Source organism: Brachypodium distachyon, chromosome 2 (genome assembly GCF_000005505.3).
Source record: "Brachypodium distachyon strain Bd21 chromosome 2, Brachypodium_distachyon_v3.0, whole genome shotgun sequence".
Lineage (NCBI taxonomy): Eukaryota > Viridiplantae > Streptophyta > Magnoliopsida > Poales > Poaceae > Brachypodium > Brachypodium distachyon.
Window position 1 is genome coordinate 32,011,935 of NC_016132.3, and position 22,786 is coordinate 32,034,720.

The following is a 22,786-nucleotide window of genomic DNA, read 5'->3' on the forward strand; positions in this document are numbered from 1 at the left end:
GTCCCTCCGAGACCACTCAAATAGATTTGGAAATCTAAGCTCGCTATGAAAGTGAAAGTGTTCGTATCGCTTATGCTAGCTGATAGATTGAATACTGGTAATATGCTAGAGAGGAGACATTACCATGTGTAAAACAATGATTTCTCCTGCTGTTTTTGCTCGTTGGGAGAATAAGAAACAATGGATCATCTATTTGTTTCGTGTGAATTCAGTACAAGATGTTGGCGTTTTCTGAAGATTCACTGGCCGGCAGATGTCCCCTGTATTGCTGCACTACCTGCTGTCAAAGTTGCCTTCGACAACAAATTGTTCTTCGAAATATTTGCACTTGGTGCTTGGAATATATGGAAGCAGAGGAATGATTTCATTTTTGAGGGAGTGCAGTCAACCTTTCAAGGCTGGAAAGCCAGGTTCAAGAGTGACTTTACTTTGTTTGGCTCTAGAGTGTCACAAACTCTATCCCCTTTGTACTATTTAGATAGTTTCCAATAATGTAATCTGGGGCCAACCCATGTAACTTTGTACATATCTATTATCTATTACTATTCTTTAATTTTCAGTTTGCGTACGTTAGTCGTCACTCGTACGTCCTCTCCCTCGCGCGCCCGCACGGAACGGAATAATCCTCGTGAAAAAACCGTCCTCCCTCACGATCCCGCACGGCAAAAGCCTCGTCAAGAAAACCATACTCTAACCCCACGGTCGCTCCCGCACAAAACCAAAACCAACGCCCCCTCACAACAAAAACAATCCCTACGAAATCTTTCCTCCTCATCCAATCCTCCGTCCCAGCGATTGTCCCGCAGCTACAGCTACCATGTCGTCCACCACTGCCCCTCCTCGCCTCTGTCGCACGCACCCCATCCCGGTCAGGGGCTGCGAGATCCAAACTGTGGCACAGTCCGGAGGACGACGAGGTCTGGGCGCAGCGGGATGCGGCGGATCTAAAGGGGTGGCGGGGTCTGAACGGGGCTATGCGGCTCCTGGCGGCGGTCCCTAGCGCATCTTTGCCATTGGATCACTACGCCCTGTTTGCCGCCCGCAGGTCACCGGCAACCATGAGTTCTCCATCGTCAGTCATTGACTCCGCTGCTTCGTCTTCCACCATCCTCCGCCCGCCGCACTGCCCTGACGGCCCATTCTCCGGCCAATGCGCCGCGCCGACGTCCACCCGCTTCTCCGTCCAAAGGCCGGACAGCTGCGCCGCGACTCCCCAGTGCTCGGGTCTGACTCTGAGGAAGCTGCATCACCCCGACCCCCCGACCTGCACGGACCATCTACCCCTTCCGTCGAACAGGCAACTCCTCCGACACCCTCCACATCCTCTTATTCTTACCGGGTCTTTTGTAGCTATGGCAAGAAAAGTTCTAATTACCAAGAATTTAATGTTGTATGGTGATTGTAATTTACAGAGAATGCATTAGTACGGCATATTAAAAAAATATTCTCTATATTTCAGGTGGCTAACTGCTTAAAGGTCCTATCTATCTTTGAATTATACATACTGACCTTCAAGTTTCTAGCGAAGATCTACTTTTCATGGGGTTAAGTTCCAGTTTTCCAATGAGATGCAGATTCTGGTGCCAAATCCATGTCAATGGCGTAGCTAATGCTGTACTGAAAGCTGAGGTATCACTAAAGATCTTCTTGGAGAACATTTTTTCGGTTGAGTTCACATGTGAAGTTTATGCATTGGTTCGTGAATTTGTTTTCTGTTTCCGTGTGCTAAACTCAAAACATCCCCATTTTGAATGCCGCACAACCATGTGTGCTTGAAAGTTTTTTATTTGGCCACCATCACTGTTGGTTTCTTTATTCTGCATTGAGTAGTTTCTTCAGGCAAGACATGGCTGTATAATAGACTTAAAAAAAAGGACATGTGTGTTTCAAACAGGATGCCCTCTCCTTCATTCATGTCTGCATTTTCTCATGGTTTTTTTGTCCAAATTCATATGTTTCAGCTGTGCATTTATGTTTCACAATGGAAGAAACAGGTGCTACAGATTAGCTTGATTCCTTTGGTTGTTCAGAGAATACTGCACAGATGTACAACCTCCTTTTATACTTCTATTCTGTAATAGGCTACCATAGATGGGAAACACATGCAATGGGATTTGGTGCTCTTATGTGCAGTTGCAAAGAGACTGTCAAATGTTGTGAGCTTCTATTTCAGGATGAAAATAAAATAAAAAGACCCTCTTCGAGGTACTTGTTGATTAAATGGTAGTATGGTACCTCTCTGAATCCAACCATGCATTAGATTGTTGAACCTGCAATTGTTAACTGTTTGGTAGCTCTCATGAAATAGGACCATTTCTTATGTCATTTATTAGTTTTTTTTATCAGGTTATGTCATATATTAGTTTGTTCCGTTGCAACGTACGGGCACTCTGCTAATAAGCTATTAATATATACCACAGTAGGAGCCCTGTTTCGAGTCAAAAAAAAGAGTAATCATGTAGTTAGCACCAGGACTAAACAAACTTAATTTTTCTAACATTTTATTCAAATCAAAAGCTCGATGTAAAGTCAAGGATTTTTCTGACATCATCATGATTTTTTTTACGGAACCTCGTCAAGAGGTCGGGGTGATGATCATAAAGAATTTTGGCCTGGTCTATGAGAAAAAACTAAGCCAAAATCTGTAAAAACGTGGTTGAATATTAATGGTGGCTCTTCATAGATTCAGTTTAGCAAGAGGAACCTTCCAAAGATCTTCATGTGGGAAGTTGGGATGATACCAAAGAGGAAGTCGTTACATGTTTCATTGTGTTTGCTGCAGATTAATGAACTAACAGACTATTGTCACACCATGTTTATTCCCCATTGAATATTCATGATTCACAAATAAGCAATTTACAATAATTTGACATCACAATATTTGAAGTCACAGCATGATTATTACAATTATATCAAAGATTGGCAACAAAAAAGTAGACGTTTGATGGAAAAAAAAATTAATATCAAGAAGATTACTTTATAGCCCCAAAATGTAGCATCGTTTTAAATCTAACCTGTCACAGAGTACACGAACACATTAGGTCATGCAAAAGCCGAAATGTTAAGATCTAGCAACCATTAGATGTTACAAGAAAACCGTAAGGAATTGACTAGGTCAAGCTTTCTGCTATGGAGTTCTGGACAAACTGCGCAATTGCTTTAACAGCTTCGATTTCAACATCATTTTGATTTACTCCAGCATCGATTTGGTACTTTTGGCTGACTTTGAAAGAATGGTCACCACCATCAACAACATGCAATTCATTCCGGCAGGTCATCTTCTTGCGAGTGAGCTCAAGCTTGTCCAAGGGGCATAAGCAATCTTTGTTGCCCTGCGAACACACGCACAGCAAGTCAAGTATTAAAACTACTAGCAGTTACTCCCTCTGATCTTAAATTCTTGACTCAAATTTGCCCAAATATGGATGTATTTATTCTTAAAAAGCGTCTAGATACATGTAATATTTCGACAACAATTTAGGATCGGAGGGAGTTATTTGCATATTCCAATCAAATTCTTTCCAAACAACCCATAATTTTTTTTCACCACACATATTCAGAAATCTAACAAAGGGATTGTTTTTCTTCAGTACCTGTACAAACATTGTTGGAATCCTCAACTTTAGCAATATCTCGTCCCTCATTGCACCCTTCATTCCCTATGTTCAGGAAAGCAAGGATGCAAAAAGAAAAGGAGGAACACCTTTAGTTTGCAGTTCTATCTGGTGTAATGTGAGAAGGTGAGTTATCATATCAAAATATTCCTACATAGTTATAACAAATAGTATGAAGCAACATCAGTAGATCTGAATATCACAACAACCTTACTTTTAGAAACCTTCTCAAGAGTGCAGGGAGTTCCCATGATTAACTATTTCACTTAAAAGAAAAAAAAATGTGACGTTAAAAGAAAAAAATGACCTTGTTTACAAGGAAACCATACAGAGCACGGCTTATTCAAGAAAATCCATAACGAACCCTCGCAACGAGCAAGCAACCTAACCCTGAGGAACAACCATTTTTCTGCTAACCGATAAATTTCGTTACCAATTATATTATATAATGCAATGCAGATATAAATACATATTCTTTGTGTATAGTAGTTTTGATCTTTGAAGAAAATAGGCACAAAAAGGCGACCGGCCAGGAAGCAATCCATGTATTAAGTAGACAACGTGGAGTGGGATACCTTCAATGGATAACCCAAGCATATGACAGCAGAAGCATTGATACCATCTGAGCTAGCCACCATGCAGCTTACCCTAAGAATGTTGAAGCATCAAAATCCGTAAGTGCCCGGACAAGAAATAAGCCACAAAGATGGACGAGCACGAATAGTAACACCGAATATTACCTCGAACCCATGGACTTCCCCATCAGAACAAGCGGGTGTCCTGGATGCTCTGCTACAGCATTCTTCACCACACCGATATGATGATCCAGAAGCTTCTCCGCCTTAGGTGGAGGCCTGCGCTTCCCACCCGACATATCTGTGGCCACGTTGGGTTTTTATCAATGATTTGGTGGACCTTTCGGATAAGGAAATGCTTAACAGTACAGTTTATCAAATCAACTCACACGGATAGTCAAATGTCACGACTGCGACAGCATCCAGGGCATCTTTCACCATCTCCTTCCAGCTATCAGAATCAGTTGCCAGTTTTAACACCACCATACAGATACTAGGCACCGATGTACATAAATTGAAATCCACAGCTCAAATGTAGATTTTTGTTGCTCGAATTAGTAGTTTTTGCCGGAAGTAAATCATAGGGGCTACAGATCCATCAAGCGCGCGCAGAACAGAACTAGAGAAAAGGAGCTCACTGGATCATCCAATCGGATGAGGATGGGGCGCCGGCGCCGTGGGCGAAGACGACCAACGGCTGCCGCTGAGACAGCTTCGTCCGAAGAGGCGTAGGTGACGGCGGCGTGGGCTGATCTGCCCGGCGGCGCTTGGGAGCCATGGACCAACGTAACCTTGAAGGGCTTGAGGGGGCAAGGAAAATGAAGGGGCGACTGTATCTGTGTACCGTCGCGGGAATTCTTCCCGCGGTTTTCTGCGTTGGCGCGCGCGCGGCAGTGGAAATGCCAAAACAATGGATTTTGGGTCAGCCACAAGAGGTAAAACATACTACGGCCTTTCATTCTGCCTTGGTTGGAGACTTGGTTCAATCTGCAATTCTGCAGACTGCAGGTTGGAGATTTGGTTCAATCTGACTTAGGTTGGAGACCTGGAGTCTACTCAACGATTAAAATATTTACGCGTACAAAGATTGGAGTTGGGGTAGTCAATTCACCTTACCAACACTACTTTCTGACTTGTTTGACGATCATTTAATTGCCACAGTATTTTCTGACTTGTTTGACGATCATTTAATTGACACTCCATTCCATATGGTACATATGTATCACAATCGTTTGATGTTAGCTGATTGGTTTGATGTACAGTTTTGAGATAAAAAATCTCAAATAAATATGTTAATATAATTCTTGTTTCGCATAAAATTGGTAAGTGTACTAATGTTTGTATTTTAATTTTTAGTTCCGTAGCCAATCACGTGCATCTAGCGAGTTCTCAAAAGGTGCCGTGATTTTCTTACAACTGTGACACATAAAAGACACAGATCACCCATATTACAGTGGAGTACATTGCGCACAACCAATGCATTTGAGATAATTGTATCATGAGCCACCGTTTTTTGCTAATTTTATCGCAAAACCACTGGCATTCGGGGAAGTTTTGACAGATAGCATTGATTTGGTTGTTTTACGCGTTGAAGCTCGTTTCTGACTGGTGGCCGTGTCGTTAAGAGTAAATTGCGCAAAACCACCACATTGAAGGCACTTGTGTCACATAACTACCGATTTTCCTTTTTTTTCACAAAACCACCGTGGACAAGTTTTTTCAAACTGCACTAATTCCGTCTAAAAACACGTGTTAAGTCAGTTCTGACCAGCTGGGCTCACCCGTAAGATTGACCGAGCATGCAACATCAGTAATCAACCGCAGGTGTTTTCAGTAGGCAGGAGTACTCTAGTCTCAGTTGGTTATGGTCACATGGTTGTGTGTCAGTAATAACTTCCCTCCGTTGGTCTCTCAGTTAGTCTATTATTCCCCTCCGTCACTCTAGAAGCACGCTAGAAGTACTTAAGATGAAAGATTTCCCCTGGCTATGTAACGTGTGAATATAGCATTATAACTTTTCTACATGTTTTACCCGGCACGACCAATATAATTTTGTACATGAAAGGTTTGTTTGAGCTATGTGATGTTACTTTAATTGGAACTGGGTAATGTTAACTGTTAAAAGTCCGTCTGCTAGTCAATGGCGGACCCAACGGGGTGTTTGGGTGGGACACGCCCCACAAATCCTTTTTTATAGCAGAAATTGTTAAAAATATTGAGTGAGCAAACATTGTATTTGTCCAACCAATTTTAAAAACACAATGTTTACTCACTCAATATTAAAATCCTAGGTTCGTAACTTCTGCTAGCGACTATCATCACATGGATGGTGAGGCCACGTGGAGGAGACGTGTGAAAGGACGTCGGCTGCCTTTGCCACCCACACCGGCAGTTTTTTCGCCAAACCTCCTGGTACCCCCCCTCGTGGTATCTACTCCCACGATGCGTACGTATCACGTGTCCCCATGCTACTCTCTCTCCTCTTCTTAATCTTGATTAGCAAATGGTGATGAGGGCAGGATATCTATTACCCCTGCTATTTCACCAGCTCCATATATTCTGAAGTTTGGACCTTTTTGCGTTGAAGTTCCTCCTAAAGATGAGGTGAAGCCTAATTTCAGAACATCACCAGTTTTGTTTCGTTTTGGTCAAGGCGTGGCCAAGCTCAATTAAAAATTAAGTTTACTTCAATTTAGGGATTGAGATGTCCGAGTCTTTTTTTTTCCTGTTTTATTAAAGTCTGAAGTGTTTTCTTTATTTTCGTTTAATGGTTTTTGGGCCTATCCAAAACCACTTTTAGTTCAGCCTTTTGGGCCTTAGTTGTGGCGTGGGGGCTGTCCCACCCAAGTTGCGTTAGAGTCACCTTATAAAGGGTTCATGGCTGACGCCATTGTATCTTAGACCTAATTTTCGAGATAAACAATAAACCAGAAAATTCGCAATGTTTGGGGGCGCATAGCGTTGTTTTTGCTTGCTGATCTTGAAGGCATGATGTTGTGCCATGTGGGGGAGTTGATTTTAATCAGTTCCAACACGAGTAGTAGAAGAGATTTTGGTCTAAATTATTTCAGATTGGTTTCTCTTGGTTGCTATTCTGCTAGTTCGTTCGATTGTCGTGAAAGATTGACCTAAAACCCTTTTGAATGACGTTGATCCTTATCAGATGGTGGTGGGTCCCAGCGGTACTATCTCTCCTCAAAATCCCAGGCGGTCTCTCTCTCGCCTCTCTCTCGCGCGCGCGTCGGGCTTGAAGCCGTACCTCGACCGCGCGCAGGAGGACATGGCCTCCCACAACTCCTCCCCCCTCCTCCACTTCCGTCGCTGCGCACGCATCCGCCGTCGGCGAGCCTAATCACCATGGGCCCGACTGCTTCCTCCTCGCGCGCCTCCCTTGTGGCGCCGCCCCGGCCTCCCTGATCTGGTGCCCATGGGCCGGGGCCTCCGCCGCCGGCGGCCGTGGGCTCAGCCCCCACTGGCCGTGGACGAGTCCTCAACCGCCGTGAATAGCCGCCATCGAACACTTCTTCCTCGACTCTGGTAAAAGAAAAATAAGTGGCCCTCCAAAATTTCATGTAAAAAAAAACAAATATATTAGGCAAAAATTGAGAAAGAAAATGTGAGTGAGAAAGAAAAAGACGAGAAAGAAAAACCAGTGCCTAACACACAGAGGAGAGAGAGAAGCAAGAAAAAAATTCAAAAGGTTGTGAGGTGGTCACATGCAAAGCAGAGAGAGAAACGAGCTCACATGCAAAAGCAGAGAGAAACCTGACACATGCAGTACATTTCCACTTAATTATCTTTCTATAATATAAAACAAAGTAAACTAAGAGAGAGGGGATGGCAAACGTGTGGCTAGAACCGTGGGTACAGATGCCACGGGGGCACAGCGTCGGTTTTACATCTAGGGCTGGCTAACGAGCGTGTTCGGTTCGTTAAGATCGTTATCGTTATCGATCTGAGACCATTGTTCGGTTCGGTTTGGTAAGAGCTCGCGAGCGCTCGTTAAGATAAATACATGGCATGTTGGTCTAAATTTTTTAGCATGACCTATTTGCTTGGGATAAATTTTGACAGCAAATAAAATATATCAAAACTTGAACATCGCTATAAAGATTGGAAATAACACAGCAAAAGAGAAATAACATCACATTTCGAGCAGTAAAATAAGTTTCAGTAGCCACTCAGAAGTGATGTACGAGACAAGCTCGCTAATGAGCTTAACGAGCGCTCGCCAAGCTTGCTCTTTAAGATCGTGAAGCTTAACGATATGAAAAGAAAGTTTGGTTTGGTTCTCTAATCAACGAACCGAGCCCTTACGAACCGAGTTAGCGAGCGTTCACTAAGATTGTGAAACTTCGATCTTTTCGTCGAGGCCTATTTACATCTTTCCACCACGGCGAAACGCATCTGATGTGCCCACTATCTACTATGGAACACCGCGAAGTCAAGCCAAGTACTGCCTTGATGGAAAAAGAAACAAGAAAAAATAATTCCTCGTAGACATAACGCCTCTAAGGGAAAATCCAAAATAATGTCTCTAAATCTAGCAAATATAAAACGTTTTATATGGGAAAAAAGTCTAAAACGTCAAACATACATGTAGGAGTGAGTCACTGTCAGCGTGTACCTTAGTCATGCGATGCGATGTTAGAAGCAAATGCAAGCAGTGCCCGAATTGTTTGGTCCAGCAAGGATTTTCTCCTCTCTAGAAGGTAGAAACCTTTTCAGTAGCCTCTAGCGCTTGAAGTGATTCCTTGGCTGGAAAGCTGGAGTACTTACTGCGAGTACTTACAAGTTACAACAAGAGGATTAGACTGGGAAGATTTGAATTGATTGGCTACTAATCAAAGTTAACCGAACCTACCTGATGGAAGCATATAAGAATGGACTTATCTCCTCGTCCTCATTACTATCGTCGACATTCAAAGTGGGTCGGCAACCTAACTTGACGCTGGAAAGTGAAAGTTCAGACATTTTGCTCACCATTTCTGTCATAAAACTAAGGGGGTCTTGTAAAAACTACTGACACAAGTATATTACTCCCTCCATTCTATTTTATAAGATGGTCTATGTTTGTCTATCAAACCACTTAAAAGTTTGATATGTTAGAAGTTTGACTTCAAACAGAATTAGAGCATCTTATATTATAAAAAGGAACAGAGGAAGTAATTAGCTACGAGGATAAATGAAGTAGTACACAGATAAATTATCCATTTACTTCCATCACAATAACAGCAAAGGAGAAATTTTCCACCATATGTATAGCTTAGAGCACATTCCAAAATGTATAAACAGAAATCCCCAATCCCAAGTGTTAGTGGAATATCATCCGAGAACGTAGTACAGTAGGCATCCAAATGGAGAAAAAAACTCTACATTGTCTCAAATGCACCAAAGAGACAAAAACTACTGCATATGCTTCCCTGTTACATATGCATACTGGGCATGCATACATAACAATGAGATAGCTAGGTACAATTGCTATAACCTAAACCATCACTAGCTAGCTACTACAAATACACAAGCCTACTACTAACCCTCATAAGAGACATATATGTGAAAGACAATGGAGAATCTACCAGTCTGAAAAAGGTTGAAATTTCCAGGTAGCATTTGACGCTTATTCATGCTGATTCACATGTCCGTGCCGGTGAAGATGCTATTGCTCAAGTGGCGATGTAGGTGACTGGACCGCTAGCCGCTCTGAAACCTCAGCGAGAGATGTGAGGTTGCACTTGATCACAGCCTCAACAAAGTAGCAAGTTTCATCCTTTGTATTGCCGTCAGGCACATCAACCACAAAGGACTCGATCACAAGCGTACCCGGTCTCCCATCAATGCTCTCCGGGTGGACAGTTATGATAGATGAGTAGTTCTGAAAATGTGGAAACAAAGCATATTAGTATGGATTTAGCAGAATTTTACAGAAATATTCAAGTAAAGAGCACCAGTGCAGCCATGTCCATCAACAAAACTTACGATTCACAATGAAGGCATCCATGGTCAAACTTATTTTTCTTGCAAGGTTCACGAAACAGCAAAACCATGTGCAGAACGGCTAGATTCATACACATAATTTCCTTCTAGAGAACGCATACAAAGCATCACAATTCACAGTTCACACTGCAAAATATTATGATCATGTTTCTTTCTTAGTAGTAGTATTACTACTCCGTACTGTAGGTCAAAGCAGTGATCTAGTAAACTGAGGGATGGGCAATTCCTGATGTCTTTAGTATATACGAGGGAAAGCTAAATGCTTTCGTTCAGAGACACGCAGAGACTAAAATAGTACTATATGGAGTGAGCATATATCGTCACAAGACTCGATAAAGACAAGATTTCTGATCTAGCGGACAAACTTATTGCATTCAATTTTATATTATCTACAACCAGAGTAGCATCGGATTTGCAATGAAACATTTAGGAAATACTAAGAAGTAGAGCAGACGCAACAGCGGAAGAAATGGCTAGCAATAGCACGTACGGACCCTGAGCCGGTGGTCGCCGCCGACGAACTTGACACTGAGGATGTGCTCTTCGTCGTCCAGCTGCTCGAGCCTCTCGGTGCTGGTGGTCGCCGGCAGGCCAGTCTTGACGTTGACCTCCCGCAGGCTGCCGATCTCGAGGTCGCCGCCGCGCACGACGCAGCGGCTGACGAACGGCTTGTACCGCTGCGGCTGGTCGAAGCTCCGCACCAGCGACCATACCTGCGAGGAACCATGACCACTGCTACATCAATCAAACAGTCTGCTTGATCGAACAGCTAATTCCTAATTGGGTCTGGAGAAACAGAGCAGAATTCTATTCACACAAGATGGGGACAAGCGAATAACCGAACAAGATCGCCAAAGCAACTAAACACAGCGCGAAGAAATTAACAAGCACTCATCAGATCCAGGAAATACCCACCAACCGAGGCAAGCACAGCTAGCGACAGAACATATCCACGAACGCACGCAACAGTGAAAGGAACAGCAAAGGAAGGCAGGAAAAGGGGCGGGCGTCCTCACGAGGTGGACGGGGGCCTTGATGTGCTTGAGGAGGGTGGAGCTGCACTGGTGCTCGCCGAGAGCGTGGCTGTGCAGCCGCCGCATGTGGTCCGCCGCTGCGGTGACCCCTCCTCCTCCTCCTCCCCGACCGGCGCCGCTGGTTGCCGCCTCGTCGCTGAGCCTCCAGCCCCGCGCGCTGCCGTCTACCAGGCCCACCATGGCTGCCACTTGGATGGATCCCCCCCGCCTCCGCTACGACCGGTGGTTGGCCTGCTCTGCCGCCGCTGCTGTTCTTGCTGTCCTTTTCTCCCCCTCTTGGGCTGATTGACGAGGGGGGTGGGTTTGGCTAATCGGTTTGGTGGTTTCCTTGCACGGGCGGGTACAAAAAATCTGCGGGGGTGAGCGCAGGGCGGACCCACCCACGAGTTATCCATACGCAGATCAGGGGGCGGCTCACTAGTATATTGGCTGAAAATATCATCAGCCAGTCGGCATGTACTACAAGAAAATATCTCCGTGTCACATAAAAAACGTTTATAAACGGCTTGGTTCATTTCTTTTAGTACTAGACCGGAAGCAGTAGCCCCTACTCCTGAAGCTTTTAGGTGCTTCCTCAAATTTTAGAGTCCAGAAAACACAATCTGCTTGCGCAATAGCCCTTATTCCATAGCTTTTTTCCCTATATGACACGAGGGACCTACATGCCAGTGACTTATCTTTTGTTCATTTTATTTTTCTTTTGCCTTTCTTCTCCAGGGCGGGGCTTGGCACGGGCGACGGCCATGCGGCGGGACAGGGGCGGAGCGCACGCGCAGAGGAGGGGGGGGGGGGGGGGGCGAGGGAGCGGTGGGAGGAGCGCCGGCGTTGGGTCCAAAGGCTGTCGAGCATGAGGAAGAGACGCGGTGGTAGGGAGGTGGCGCCGGATTGGCCGTTGGCAAGAGGAGACGAGGGGGAGCAGCGGGAGGAGAAGGGGCCAACGGGAGGAAGAGGGGCCTAAGGATGAAGAGCTGACGTGGCATTGGATAGCGTTATTATACATTCCGAGATTTGGTATTTTTACACGGACCAAATCAATGTATCTTTATATGTAGTATACATCTATACAAACTAACATTACAAAAGAATTCCAAAATATGATTTTCATGATGTTTGAAACGTAGTGTCCACTAGAGTTCGGGTGTCAAAAAAACTGTTTTATCTGCCGAGACCTTTCTTGGCTCTAGCTTCTAAAAATGAATAAAAGCTCTCCTAAAGATACTCTAACTCAAAGAAAATTGAATTGGGATTTGGGTGTCTCTACACCAATTTATGCGGTTTTACATGAAACTTTCCCTCAACAGTTCTAATACCATGGTCACCCACTACCATCAACGAAGAAACATTGCCCGTCAGAGTTGAATAATGAACAAATGTCGACGTCCAACGGAGAATGGAAAATATTTCATGATTCTTGATAAACAATGGTGTAAAAAACACAATGGTTATTCGTGTTGAACAAGAAGTTAACGTGATCAAAGAAGTTGATCAAAAGCCAAGGGGCTCAAAATCCCAGCGGCCACTATTTCTGACAAGCTTAATTGAAAGAACGGATTTTTGTGGATGTGGAAAGTGTTTTGATTTTCACCTGTTGATGCAAAGATTAGTTTGTACCCACGGAGTTATTTCCTTGAAAGCAAAAATCCTGCAATTATCTCATCCTTTCTCTTTCCCCGTCTGAACTTGGGGCAGTACAGCAAGCCGTCCCATGTCCTCCGGCCGTGCCGCCGGCCCCCTTTCCTTCTGCCGCCACCAACCCCTACTCTCCTGCGCAGCCTCCCTTTACCTTCTTGCCGCGGCCCCTTTTGCTCTCTCGTAGGCTGCATCTCTTCCCACCGCCGTCCACTACCAGAGCCTACGGCCGCCTACTTGCTGGCGTGCAGAGGGTCGGGGCTTCGGAGCCTTCACCTGGACGAGGCGTACCCCCGGTGGCCGCAGCTGCTTGTACGGCACGCACGGGCCCGGAGGTAGCAGCCGTGGTGTCGCCTGCCAGGCGTAATCGATCCGGCGTCGGCCGGCATCGTCGTCTCGGGTCCTCGTGCGGTGCTCCTTCCGTCCGCAGTGAGCGACTACCCACTAGAGCCAGCCTACTGTTCGTCGATTCGGAGGACACAGTTAATTAACTTTTCTTTAAAATGGTTAATTAACTTTTCTTGCAATGTTTCTCTGATCTGCAGTGAGTTAGAGTGAGAGAGGGACCTTCTGGCTACCAATTGTGCATATAGGTTATAATTTCTAATAAAGAATTACTCCACTACTTGCCACTTGCAGAAAAGTAGCAAGGTTCAGTTTCAAAATGATAGTAAACCTTAACAGTGCTTGCATTAGTGATATGTGATGTTTCTGTATGCATCTTTATACATCAACTCATCAGGATATTAAGAGATTTGGCTTGAAGACGTGAAATGTGTTGCCGTGCGGCCGCGGATTATTGTCTGGATGTGTTGGCACATGAAAGAGAGATTTTTCCCTCCAGTTTTGTGTTTTTTTAGTACTGTGGAGATTTACGGGAGGCATGACTATATTGCCTAGTATTCTGGTATTTGTGGTTTTTTTTAAATAACACACTGGGAAAGATGGGAAACGCTTCCGATGCTTGCCATGTAGCCGGGACCACCGATAGGAGCAGGCAAGCCCCCATCCACTTAGTTGTGGGTCTTGCATCGATTATAAGTTGATTATCAATTACTCCCTCCGATCCATATTAATTATCTCAAATTTGTCCAAATATGGATGTATCTATGCCTAAAAAGCGTCTAGATACATGTAATATTTCGACAATTAATATGGATCGGAGGGAGTAACTTTTAAAACCACCGCCACATCGAATTCATGGACTCAATTGTAGGAATCATAGTAAAGGCATCTTCAATACTTTATATGTAAGAATATTCACCTCATCAACCAAGACCACTACATATGTCTACTCCAATTGATTATATGTAACATTAGTTCACAATTATATATTTTATCGCTTTTTCTTCCATATCTTCGTCTTTTCTCTCTAGTCTTGTATTGGCTCGTGTGCAACTTTTTTATCATGTTTAGCGAACAACAAATCTTCTCTCACCTAATTATTAACACTCCACATAGGATTTGAATGATGTGGCAAATGCTATCTGATGGTGACATAACACCATTGGAGATGCCAATAGTTCGAAACTTGAAAGTTCTGCAGTAGTTAATGGCCGAAATTAGATTGCGGAAGTAGTTTATGGGGACTATTTCACTTTGTTCTGTTCGTCATGTTCTTAATCAATACAGTACTATCCAACTTCCCATGATAGATTGTCCATCCAAACAACTGATATACATATATGTTGTTATTGTGTCAGATTAGCATTTTGGTGGCACCAGGGTGTGTAATTCATAGTTTTGGCATCTGATGGGCATAATTTTTTTAATTCCATCTTGCACCTTCCAGGAAGGAAGTATTCATGGACTTGCATATAAGCTTTTCGTAGGCATTTTGGGAAGACTGTTCTCTCATTTAGTTACCATTACTAATGTTTCTTTGCTTCCAGGAGAAGTGTTTAACCGAGAATGAAGGAGACTTCCCAGGTGAGGTTATTTACTGTGCATACCTTTTTTTAAGGTGCTGCAGTCACATTATGAAAAACATCCATGTCAATCAGTTACATGTTTTCGTCAGAGGTTGTTATGCTATGTTTCGTTAAATGTATTTTAACAGAGGCAGTATATAAACATTGTACAGTTTAAAAGCAGATGGTTCAGACAATTTTCGTTTTGGATGCTACAAATTAAAATAACATGCTGAACAAAAGCATACAAATAGCAACTAAATCTTACATAAAAGGTCGTCAAATCATTTTTTTCTAATGAAGGAGAATTCCACAACTGATCGAACCAACTGGTTCTCTTGGATTAGACCCTTCAATGAACTGACCTTGCTTATGGGCATTTCCACAGGATATCGAGAGCAAGGGAAAGTTGCAGCCAATGGTGCAAGGCTGTGATGAAGGCGACACTGAGCAGACCAATACAATAGTGACTTATGAACCTATAGGAGATTCTTGTTTGTTATCAGCTGCGGATGATGGTAAAAAGGTTTCCCGTGAAGACATTGAACTAGTAAGATGCCTACTTTTCATGATTGTTTTTGGAGACAATGTTAACTGTAGTGCTTTCATGCAGTGTTTCAATTGTTCTATTTTTAGTTAAATACACATTTATATTTGTCCTGTTGCAGGTCCAGAATCTAATAGAACGATGTCTGCAGTTATACATGAATAGAGGAGAAGTTGTTAGGACTCTTTCTACTCGTGCAAGAATAGAACCTGGTTTCACTACCTTAGGTAAGGATTTCATATTGATTGTGTCTAGCGACTCATTTGGTAATAATGCCATAGTTCTTTCTGTTATCTGACAAAATAACCTGTTATCAGATAATCTGCTCGGAGAATTTTAGATGTTCACAAATTTTCTAAGATGATAGACCTCGCTTGGATACTGGATACTGTATGGTTGTTTACTTGTTTGTGCATCACTCAGAAGCATTTCGTTGCAGTCACTACTCATTAATTGAGTCGCAAGATTATTCATAATGTCTCAACATAATATTTGCAGCCAGACTACCATTTTACTTACTTTTCATTAATATATTGTTCCAATAGTGATCCTGTAGTTCTTTACATCTGTATGGTTACTGAAATGATCTATTAATCCATTTTATTGGATATTCTTTTTAAACTTTTAAAGGCATTTTTGGAACTCCAGCATATTACTGAATTTAAGTGAAAACTATTAATCTTTCTGTACATAATACATATCTTAACCATGTTTAGTAATGAAGCATATCTTATGAAATGCCTTGTCTGTTGCGATGGTTTGAGGCAGCTCAGCATTTATATGTATCTATTGGAGCACTAAATCTTAACCCCACTTTTGCTCATTCAGTATGGAAGAAGCTTGAAGAAGAGAACACTGAGTTTTTTCAGGCTTACTACATAAGGTTGAAACTGAAAAAACAGATTAGCTTGTTTAACAGTTTATTGGAGCATCAGTACAATCTCATGAAGTACCCAGTACCCCAGCAGGTTCCAGTGGCTCCAACACAGAATGGGATTCATCCTATGCCTGGTAATGTCGATCTTCATAGTTTAATATCACAATTAATTTAGGTAAATCGAAGTATTCAATTATTAGTATGTTAGCTGCTATACATGTGATGTAGTAATATGCAGGATTACATTTTTGGGTATTTTCAGATCACTTTTGATTGATCTGAACCTGATTTCTCTTATAATTATACAATTGCAAAGCATATATACTTGCAATATTACACATTATTTTCGGATTTAAACTTCAGGTTTCTTGTTATTAGTTAGCCTTTGGTTCATTTTGTGTGTGGTCTATACTAATAATGTTCTCATCTATTAATTGGCCAATTGATGTTACCTGGCTATCACTTCCACATAAACAGCACAATCCTGAATGCTCACTGTATCCTCTGTCAGGTTGTTACCTGAATGACCAATAGTACCTTCATTTTAGAAAATGGAAGACTTTATACCCCCAGCCTCTGCATACAAGACACATATAGCCTATAATTTTTATATTACATCATTTATTACAAATCAGAAAAAATCGGCCAAACCCAAAAGGTATGGTCTGTTGGTCATGCCTGAAGCTATATAACAACCAAGGAGTCTAGTACTAGCACGCCACCCAAACAGGGACATAAACTCCCTTGTAATCCACGCTAGCTTCTTGGCGCCAAACTCCATAGGGACCTTGTGCTGCGCCCACTGGAACAAAGCCCAGGATCGCAACCAGTGACGGAGGACGAGCTAAAATTTTGGTGTGGCGGAATCGGTAGAAAAAACAATAAGTATTCTATGTGGTAACATATCCGGATAGAAAAACACGACGGCCAGCCTGCAGTTCGTCGTCGTGCAGCACGCGGCCGCATGCAGAGTGGACACCGTTTGACCGTTGGTTGTTGGCCCTAGGAAGTGGGGACAGGGGAGAGCTGGACAGGAGGTTCGGTCGGCGCCTCGGCGATTCCAGTAAAGGTGTCATGAACTAGGTTCACGACATGGGGGATAATGGCTTTAGGGCCTGTACGAGGTGACCCTGGACCCAAGAGGCGCGACGGCGCCATTAAAGGCAGCCGCACCTCAAGGGCAGGGAGGAGGTATAACTAGATTGATTTATTCTTGCTTGCCTCATAACGATTACAGGTGGCCCTTTATATAGTCGATCTCCCCCAGGTCTACTTTCCTAACAAACCATATCTCAATATTCCTATCTTATCTCGTGCATAACTAATTTAGGAGATGCTAATGGGATATTGTCCCTTATTTGGATACCTAGGGCTGTGCCCCTATAGGGATGTACGCCCATGACAAAAGGCCTTGCCGGTTGCTCTGTCGATCTGCCCGATCAGAATGTGGAAGACAAGAAGTCTCGAAGCAATGGCGATCAGCAGCAGCATACGAGAAGTCGAAGCCATAGGTGTATTAGTGCATACTTGTAGTTCTGTACGACTGTACCGGGCCTTTTTATTTTCTTGGCAGAAACTGAAAACAGAAAAAGGCACCGTCTAGACCCAAAACCCCAAACAGCCATACTGTAGCCATCTTCTTCCAATCTTCCTCCAGAAAACAGAATTTAGGAGGGGTTCTAATGACGCCATGCCAAATCAAGGTGTGGCAACAGCCACACCTTGCCATACTGGGAGCTACGCCCCTGATCGCAACCAGCTGGTACACGAGAGCAACACCTGCATAGTACAAGATTGTACTTTCTTGTCAAACACAATATCCTTATGGCATAACCAGATAGACCAAAAATCTGCTGCAGCCCCAATCAAAAGAGTAGATTGCAAGGATTTTTCTAACCCCGAAGCCAAGCCCTGAAAATGCCGGTTATACTAGTTATAGGGGTTAAGCCACGTGCCATTGCACAATCAAAAAATAGATTTTGAATGGTTTTCTGTTCAAAGCAAAACGTCCAGCTCTTGTCTCCCAGCCATTTACGTTTGCCAAATTATCTTTGTTGAGTGTGGCACGTTTTAAAACAAACCAAAGGGACACCTTAATTTTTAGCGATAGTTTAAGATGCCAAAGCAATTTAAAACCGGACCGGACCCGAGTATCCATTAGCGCTAAATACATGAAACGCACCTTGTTCTGGAGATAATTCAATAGTTGCTACTTTATCATATTTCGTTCCTTGGCATTGTAGAGTGACCAATGAACGTCCGACAAAAATGGATGTTTGGTATGTCAGCTCCCAAAAGGAGGCCACTGTAGCATGTCTATTCCATATGATGTTAAAGAGCCTAGGGTACTTGGTGGAAAGCACAGTATCTCCTAGCCACCTGTCCTCCCAAAAACGAACAGACTCAACATTGCTAACCTGGAACGAATCGAACCGAAAAAGGTTTCTTTGACTCGCATTAAGCCCTTCAAAAGATGGGAATCTGTAGGTCGGCTCTTAATGGAAGAAAGAGGCTTTTGTCCCAAGAAACATACTGGGGAGTAGCAGTTAGCATTGAAAGCCATTTGCTAAGTAGGCATTTACTTTAAGGTCTGAGGTGCCTAAGCAGCCCTGGTCTTTCGGGGTACATAAGTGGCAGGGCTCATCCTAGACGTGGAAGAGACTCGGAGGCTTATTGGAACTTTTGATTTAATTGATTGGTTGATTAAAAGTTGTTACACACTAGTCCTTTATATAGGACGAGTGGACGACTGACTTGATCCACAAGTCGGATTCAATTCAAACTCTTTAAGACCTTTCCTAATCTCCTAGGTTTTCCTTATCCATGCATGTCACTTTCACCTACCTATTCTGCTGCAACTATTGCTACTTGTAACCTTAAGGAACACTAGCCATATCCAAGTACATAATTATCAGTGAAGCTCATCTATATCTATTCCTTCCCTAATAAACATGCATGCTCCTGCCTTGGGCATGCAGGCAGTCCACAGGGCCAAGTTCCATGAGACCATGACATTACATCTGGTCTGGATCAAAAGATGTCATTGGTTAAACTGTAGCGTGCTTTCATCTGAGTTCTGCATAGCTCCTTCCAGTCAGTTTTAATTCGACTTCTGTTGGCGCTGGTCTGGATCAAAAGATGTCATTGGATAAACTGTGGCGTACTTTCATCTGAGTCTCCTGCCAGACAGTATTAATTCTCTTCTGTTGGCGACTACATTTCATGGTATCTCATATGTTTTGTGAATTGATGCTTAGCGATGCTTGTATTTTTTGACTGATCTGCTTCTTTCGTGAAGTCACATTTCTTTTCTTCTTATTCAATTCTACCTTTATCAGTGCAGTCAACAATTTGCCTATGGGATATCCAGTACTTCAACAACCTGGAATACCTGCTCCTGGCCAGCCTCATGTTAATTCAATGGCTGGTGGTCCACCGAACTACCATATAGCAAACGGAATTCCTTATCATGCAGTTCGCATGAGCTCAGGAAATGGGTAAGCATCTTTATTACCTGGTTTCCTTTTGCTTGTGGGTCTTTGCAGCTTTCTTCAAGTGAACCACATTATGATAAATTGGAAAGTGAGAGTTGTTCGATATGATATCATTCTCTTGTCCATTTTAGCTGTATATGGAATGGTCTGCAAATTGACTATTTTTATTATCCAAATATGATAATTATTTTCTCTCTTTGTTGCCTGTTGGCTAACCCTCAATCCTCAATACTCGGTTCCACAAAGCACAAACCATAAAACAATCTAGAACAACTTTTGAAATAATAATTTGTACTTCCTGCACTACTTCAGCCACTTGACCGCTATATCGGAATGCTTATTTAGTTCTCAATATACTATACCAATGATGCAAAAAATGTTAGCTTTATTACCGTAAAGAAGTTTTAGTTTAAACTTTAAACAGACCAAATGATTTCCTTCTTGTCCATTTTCATTTGAACTGTACAATCATACTACTATCAGCTAGCTACAGTTAGATTCTTGTCTCTTGGACTTCATTATTTATTGAATGTTTATCTTGTCTTGCTAAAGCATAATGGAGAATGCACCTGAAGCTGCTCATGCTGGAACAGCCTTTGGTACTTCTTCTGAGATCGCCATGAGTCCATCATCAGCAATGTCGAGCAACCACGTTCCTTTCACTCCACCTGAGATATCAGGGATGGATGTGGATGCATCAGCAGTAAATCCGACCTTTGGAGCTGATGTGGGCAATGTAGGGCCTTTGCAAATAGGACTAGATGGTGGTGACGGCTCCTCCTTAGAGCAGCAGATCTGGGATTTCAGCCTTTCTGATCTATCAGCAGATTTGACAAATTTGGGAGGTAGTGCTCTATCTTGAAAGTTCTTAGCTTGTACAACAGTTCCATTTATTGTCATGCCATCCCAATTGATGTTGGAAGTCAGAAACATTGCTGATATATCTGTTTTTGCAGCATGCCTGTTATTTTATATTTATTAAGTTAGTATGCTGACTTGAAGCAGATACAAACGATTGCAGAATATCTTTTCATATCCTAGTTGCAGAAAAAACAAGGATCAGATATAGTTGCCAGTTTATCTGGTGGGAGAAAGATATAAGATAACAACAAGAAGCTATAGCTTGGGCAACTGTGCTAATTATCCATAACTTGCTATTCTGATATGATATCTGCTTTGCAATTTTCGGATGATCAGAGTACAAAACTGACGGAGCTAGTTACTACTCTGGGTATAATTATAGTCCAATCCATTCTTTTCTCTAAAAGGATTCAAGTCTATTTCAGCTAACCTATCTATATCACGTTATATATCCGGTCTTTTGTTATGCCTGTGTATAACTGCTATTTTGTTGACTTTCAGACCTGGCAGTTCTTGAGAACTACTCAGGCAACCCATTCCTGCCTTCGGACTCAGATCTCTTACTTGATTCCGCAGACCATGGCGACATAGGTGATTTTTTGAATGCTTCTTTAATACGTCAACTGAAACTTCAATTTTGAAAGGTTGTATATATTACACCAAAGGGCGAAGGCTAATTGTCTGCATGTAATTTATGGCTTGCAGTTGAGTACTTCGCTGATGACGTCGATGGGCCTTGTCAATCAGATGAGGAGAAGTAATTGCAGATGCCTAGATGGGCCTTGTCAATCAGATGAGGGAAAGTAATTGCAGATGCATAGACAAAGTCACCAAGAGTCCCATGACACCACTAAGTCCAGCCCCTACCTCTTCTAGTGTTTTTAAAGCTGCAATCGTGTATGAAATCCAGCAGTCTATTGGCCTAAATGTATCAAGCTGTCTTCATAAGGTATTATGCAGTTTTGTCGAGACTGTCTCAATTTTTCAATAAGAGTGAGGCAGCTTATCTTGCTGGCATGATCTTTTAGCTAAATTTCAGAACCATGTTCTTTATATTACATGTGATCTTTTGATTCATTGTAGTACCTCCTGTGAACAATTTAAATTATACTGATCTTATTAAATTTTGCCAAATCTATTTCAAACCAACCTGGCAATTCCAATTTGCTGGAGATCACGGGAGCCGTGTGGGTATGGATCACAGGCGTCACATAGTTTTTTTCTTCAAGGAAAGGGAGTATAAAGAATTTTATTCATAAAAGACAGTTAGCAGTGCATAGAGGAGATGTATAAAAAGCAAAGAATCGAAGAGAAGATACCCCATCTAAACCTACCTATCCAGTTTTTTTAAGTCTGGCAAAAAACTAACTAGCTTTAATTTTTTTGACGATCAGCTAGCTTTAATTTTCCTATGATGATAAACGATGTAACTATTTTATTTTTGATGATCAATAAAGCTCGCTGAAGCAAGGAACAAGCATTCCCTAAAAAAAAGGTTAGTATGCGCAGTGAACTTTCTTCTACAGGAAACATATAAATTCTATAATGTGCCGTTTAGATATGATATAGTACTAATTTCAACTTCTCTGGAATGTTAGCTAAATCTTGAGAATTTGAATCTAGTTCCACACATGAAAACGCCCCTTAATGTTTTACGATTGACCTTCTAAACCCTCTCCCCTGAACCCATGTTAGCGTGTTTTTAGGCCTTCTTTTTTCCTGATTGGAAATGCATGATCAAATCTTCACTAGCCAATAAAACGCCACATTACTTGATTTTTTTTTTGAGAAATACTTGATATTTTATTCAATCATGACATCCATTACATTACAGGTACGGTGGTTTGGATAATAAATCCAAGAAACTAAAATGAAAAGTTTCAAAAAAAATTTCTCCATAATACCAATCTTTGCAACACGGAGTACCACCAAGCCTCCAGTAAAGAAATTGCTATTAGATTGGAGCAACGAAACTTCCAATCGAACACCTGGACGACTTTACTACATTTAAAAGTTTCAAAAAAAACCTTGAGTAGCCATCCAAATAGATGGGAATTCATGAGCGTTGAACGTATTTAAACAAAGGATAATTCTCTAAAAATACAGGTCGCCAAACCACAAGATCTTTATCGGAACAAGAGAGAAGGACTCCAAAGCCACAAAACATAATGCCAATAAAAACAGCAGGAAACCCTAACAAAAACTCATAAAAGCGGTTCTGTGAGGATAAAAAACTCAAAATTCGCAA

At 42.3% G+C, this 22,786-nt stretch overlaps 4 protein-coding genes across 10 annotated transcripts; 2 read left to right on the plus strand and 2 right to left on the minus strand.

Moving 5' to 3' along the window:
* The first annotated feature begins 666 nt into the window (after positions 1 to 666).
* On the plus strand, positions 667 to 4,182 carry LOC106866201. 5 transcript variants are annotated; one of them, XR_002963603.1, is made up of 3 exons: positions 667 to 1,477; positions 1,575 to 1,629; positions 3,670 to 4,182. XR_002963603.1 is itself a non-coding variant. In XM_014899062.2 (3 exons), exons 1-3 carry the CDS (start codon positions 975 to 977, stop codon positions 3,742 to 3,744), a joined length of 453 nt encoding a protein of 150 aa, XP_014754548.1. In that variant the 5' UTR covers positions 667 to 974; the 3' UTR covers positions 3,745 to 4,182. The 5 variants fall into 5 exon arrangements, 2 of the variants coding, with proteins under 2 accessions (XP_014754548.1, XP_014754547.1); XR_001406156.2 differs by having other exon boundaries at positions 1,575 to 2,205; positions 3,670 to 3,688; XM_014899062.2 differs by having other exon boundaries at positions 667 to 1,297.
* Positions 2,946 to 7,085, minus strand: LOC100844069 (KAT8 regulatory NSL complex subunit 3). Its single transcript, XM_003568688.4, has 6 exons — positions 4,828 to 7,085; positions 4,579 to 4,640; positions 4,355 to 4,490; positions 4,190 to 4,262; positions 3,594 to 3,659; positions 2,946 to 3,332 (listed from the first exon to the last, which is right to left on the minus strand). The coding sequence occupies exons 1-6, from the start codon at positions 4,965 to 4,967 to the stop codon at positions 3,111 to 3,113; spliced, it is 699 nt and encodes a 232-aa protein (XP_003568736.1). The 5' UTR covers positions 4,968 to 7,085; the 3' UTR covers positions 2,946 to 3,110.
* A 227-nt stretch (positions 7,086 to 7,312) lies between these two features.
* Positions 7,313 to 11,619, minus strand: LOC100844369 (abscisic acid receptor PYL8). Of its 2 annotated transcripts, XR_002963601.1 has the most exons (6): positions 11,203 to 11,619; positions 10,681 to 10,899; positions 9,769 to 10,064; positions 9,054 to 9,140; positions 8,817 to 8,967; positions 7,313 to 7,723 (listed from the first exon to the last, which is right to left on the minus strand). XR_002963601.1 is itself a non-coding variant. In XM_003568689.4 (3 exons), exons 1-3 carry the CDS (start codon positions 11,398 to 11,400, stop codon positions 9,849 to 9,851), a joined length of 633 nt encoding a protein of 210 aa, XP_003568737.1. In that variant the 5' UTR covers positions 11,401 to 11,618; the 3' UTR covers positions 9,419 to 9,848. The 2 variants fall into 2 exon arrangements, 1 of the variants encoding a protein (XP_003568737.1); XM_003568689.4 differs by lacking the exons at positions 7,313 to 7,723; positions 8,817 to 8,967; positions 9,054 to 9,140 and having other exon boundaries at positions 9,419 to 10,064; positions 11,203 to 11,618.
* Positions 11,620 to 12,836: 1,217 nt separating this feature from the next.
* Positions 12,837 to 21,683, plus strand: LOC100830096. Of its 2 annotated transcripts, none has more exons than XM_003566375.4 (9): positions 12,837 to 13,278; positions 14,742 to 14,778; positions 15,148 to 15,309; positions 15,428 to 15,533; positions 16,135 to 16,317; positions 19,527 to 19,680; positions 20,230 to 20,522; positions 21,040 to 21,129; positions 21,244 to 21,683. In XM_003566375.4, exons 2-9 carry the CDS (start codon positions 14,761 to 14,763, stop codon positions 21,297 to 21,299), a joined length of 1,062 nt encoding a protein of 353 aa, XP_003566423.1. In that variant the 5' UTR covers positions 12,837 to 13,278; positions 14,742 to 14,760; the 3' UTR covers positions 21,300 to 21,683. The 2 variants fall into 2 exon arrangements, with proteins under 2 accessions (XP_003566423.1, XP_010231594.1); XM_010233292.3 differs by having other exon boundaries at positions 12,838 to 13,331.
* Positions 21,684 to 22,786: the final 1,103 nt, after the last annotated feature.

Bases quoted from the DNA above. Each gene is read 5' to 3' on its own strand.
- LOC106866201 (XM_014899061.2), top strand. From the start codon at position 975: ATGCGGCTCCTGGCGGCGGTCCCTAGCGCATCTTTGCCATTGGATCAC. The intron at 1,298-1,574 runs GCAACTCCTCCG...AATGAGATGCAG, and splicing joins CTACCCCTTCCGTCGAACAG to ATTCTGGTGCCAAATCCATG.
- LOC100844069 (XM_003568688.4), bottom strand. From the start codon at position 4,967: ATGGCTCCCAAGCGCCGCCGGGCAGATCAGCCCACGCCGCCGTCACCT. The intron at 4,641-4,827 runs GTGAGCTCCTTT...TGATTCTGATAG, and splicing joins TCATCCGATTGGATGATCCA to CTGGAAGGAGATGGTGAAAG. The intron at 4,263-4,354 runs GTAATATTCGGT...CAACATTCTTAG, and splicing joins GGGAAGTCCATGGGTTCGAG to GGTAAGCTGCATGGTGGCTA.
- LOC100844369 (XM_003568689.4), bottom strand. From the start codon at position 11,400: ATGGTGGGCCTGGTAGACGGCAGCGCGCGGGGCTGGAGGCTCAGCGAC. The intron at 10,900-11,202 runs GTGAGGACGCCC...GGTTCCTCGCAG, and splicing joins TCAAGGCCCCCGTCCACCTC to GTATGGTCGCTGGTGCGGAG. The intron at 10,065-10,680 runs GTCCGTACGTGC...CCACATTTTCAG, and splicing joins GCGGCGACCACCGGCTCAGG to AACTACTCATCTATCATAAC.
- LOC100830096 (XM_003566375.4), top strand. The intron at 15,310-15,427 runs GTAAGATGCCTA...GTCCTGTTGCAG, and splicing joins CCCGTGAAGACATTGAACTA to GTCCAGAATCTAATAGAACG. The intron at 16,318-19,526 runs GTAATGTCGATC...TTATCAGTGCAG, and splicing joins TGGGATTCATCCTATGCCTG to TCAACAATTTGCCTATGGGA.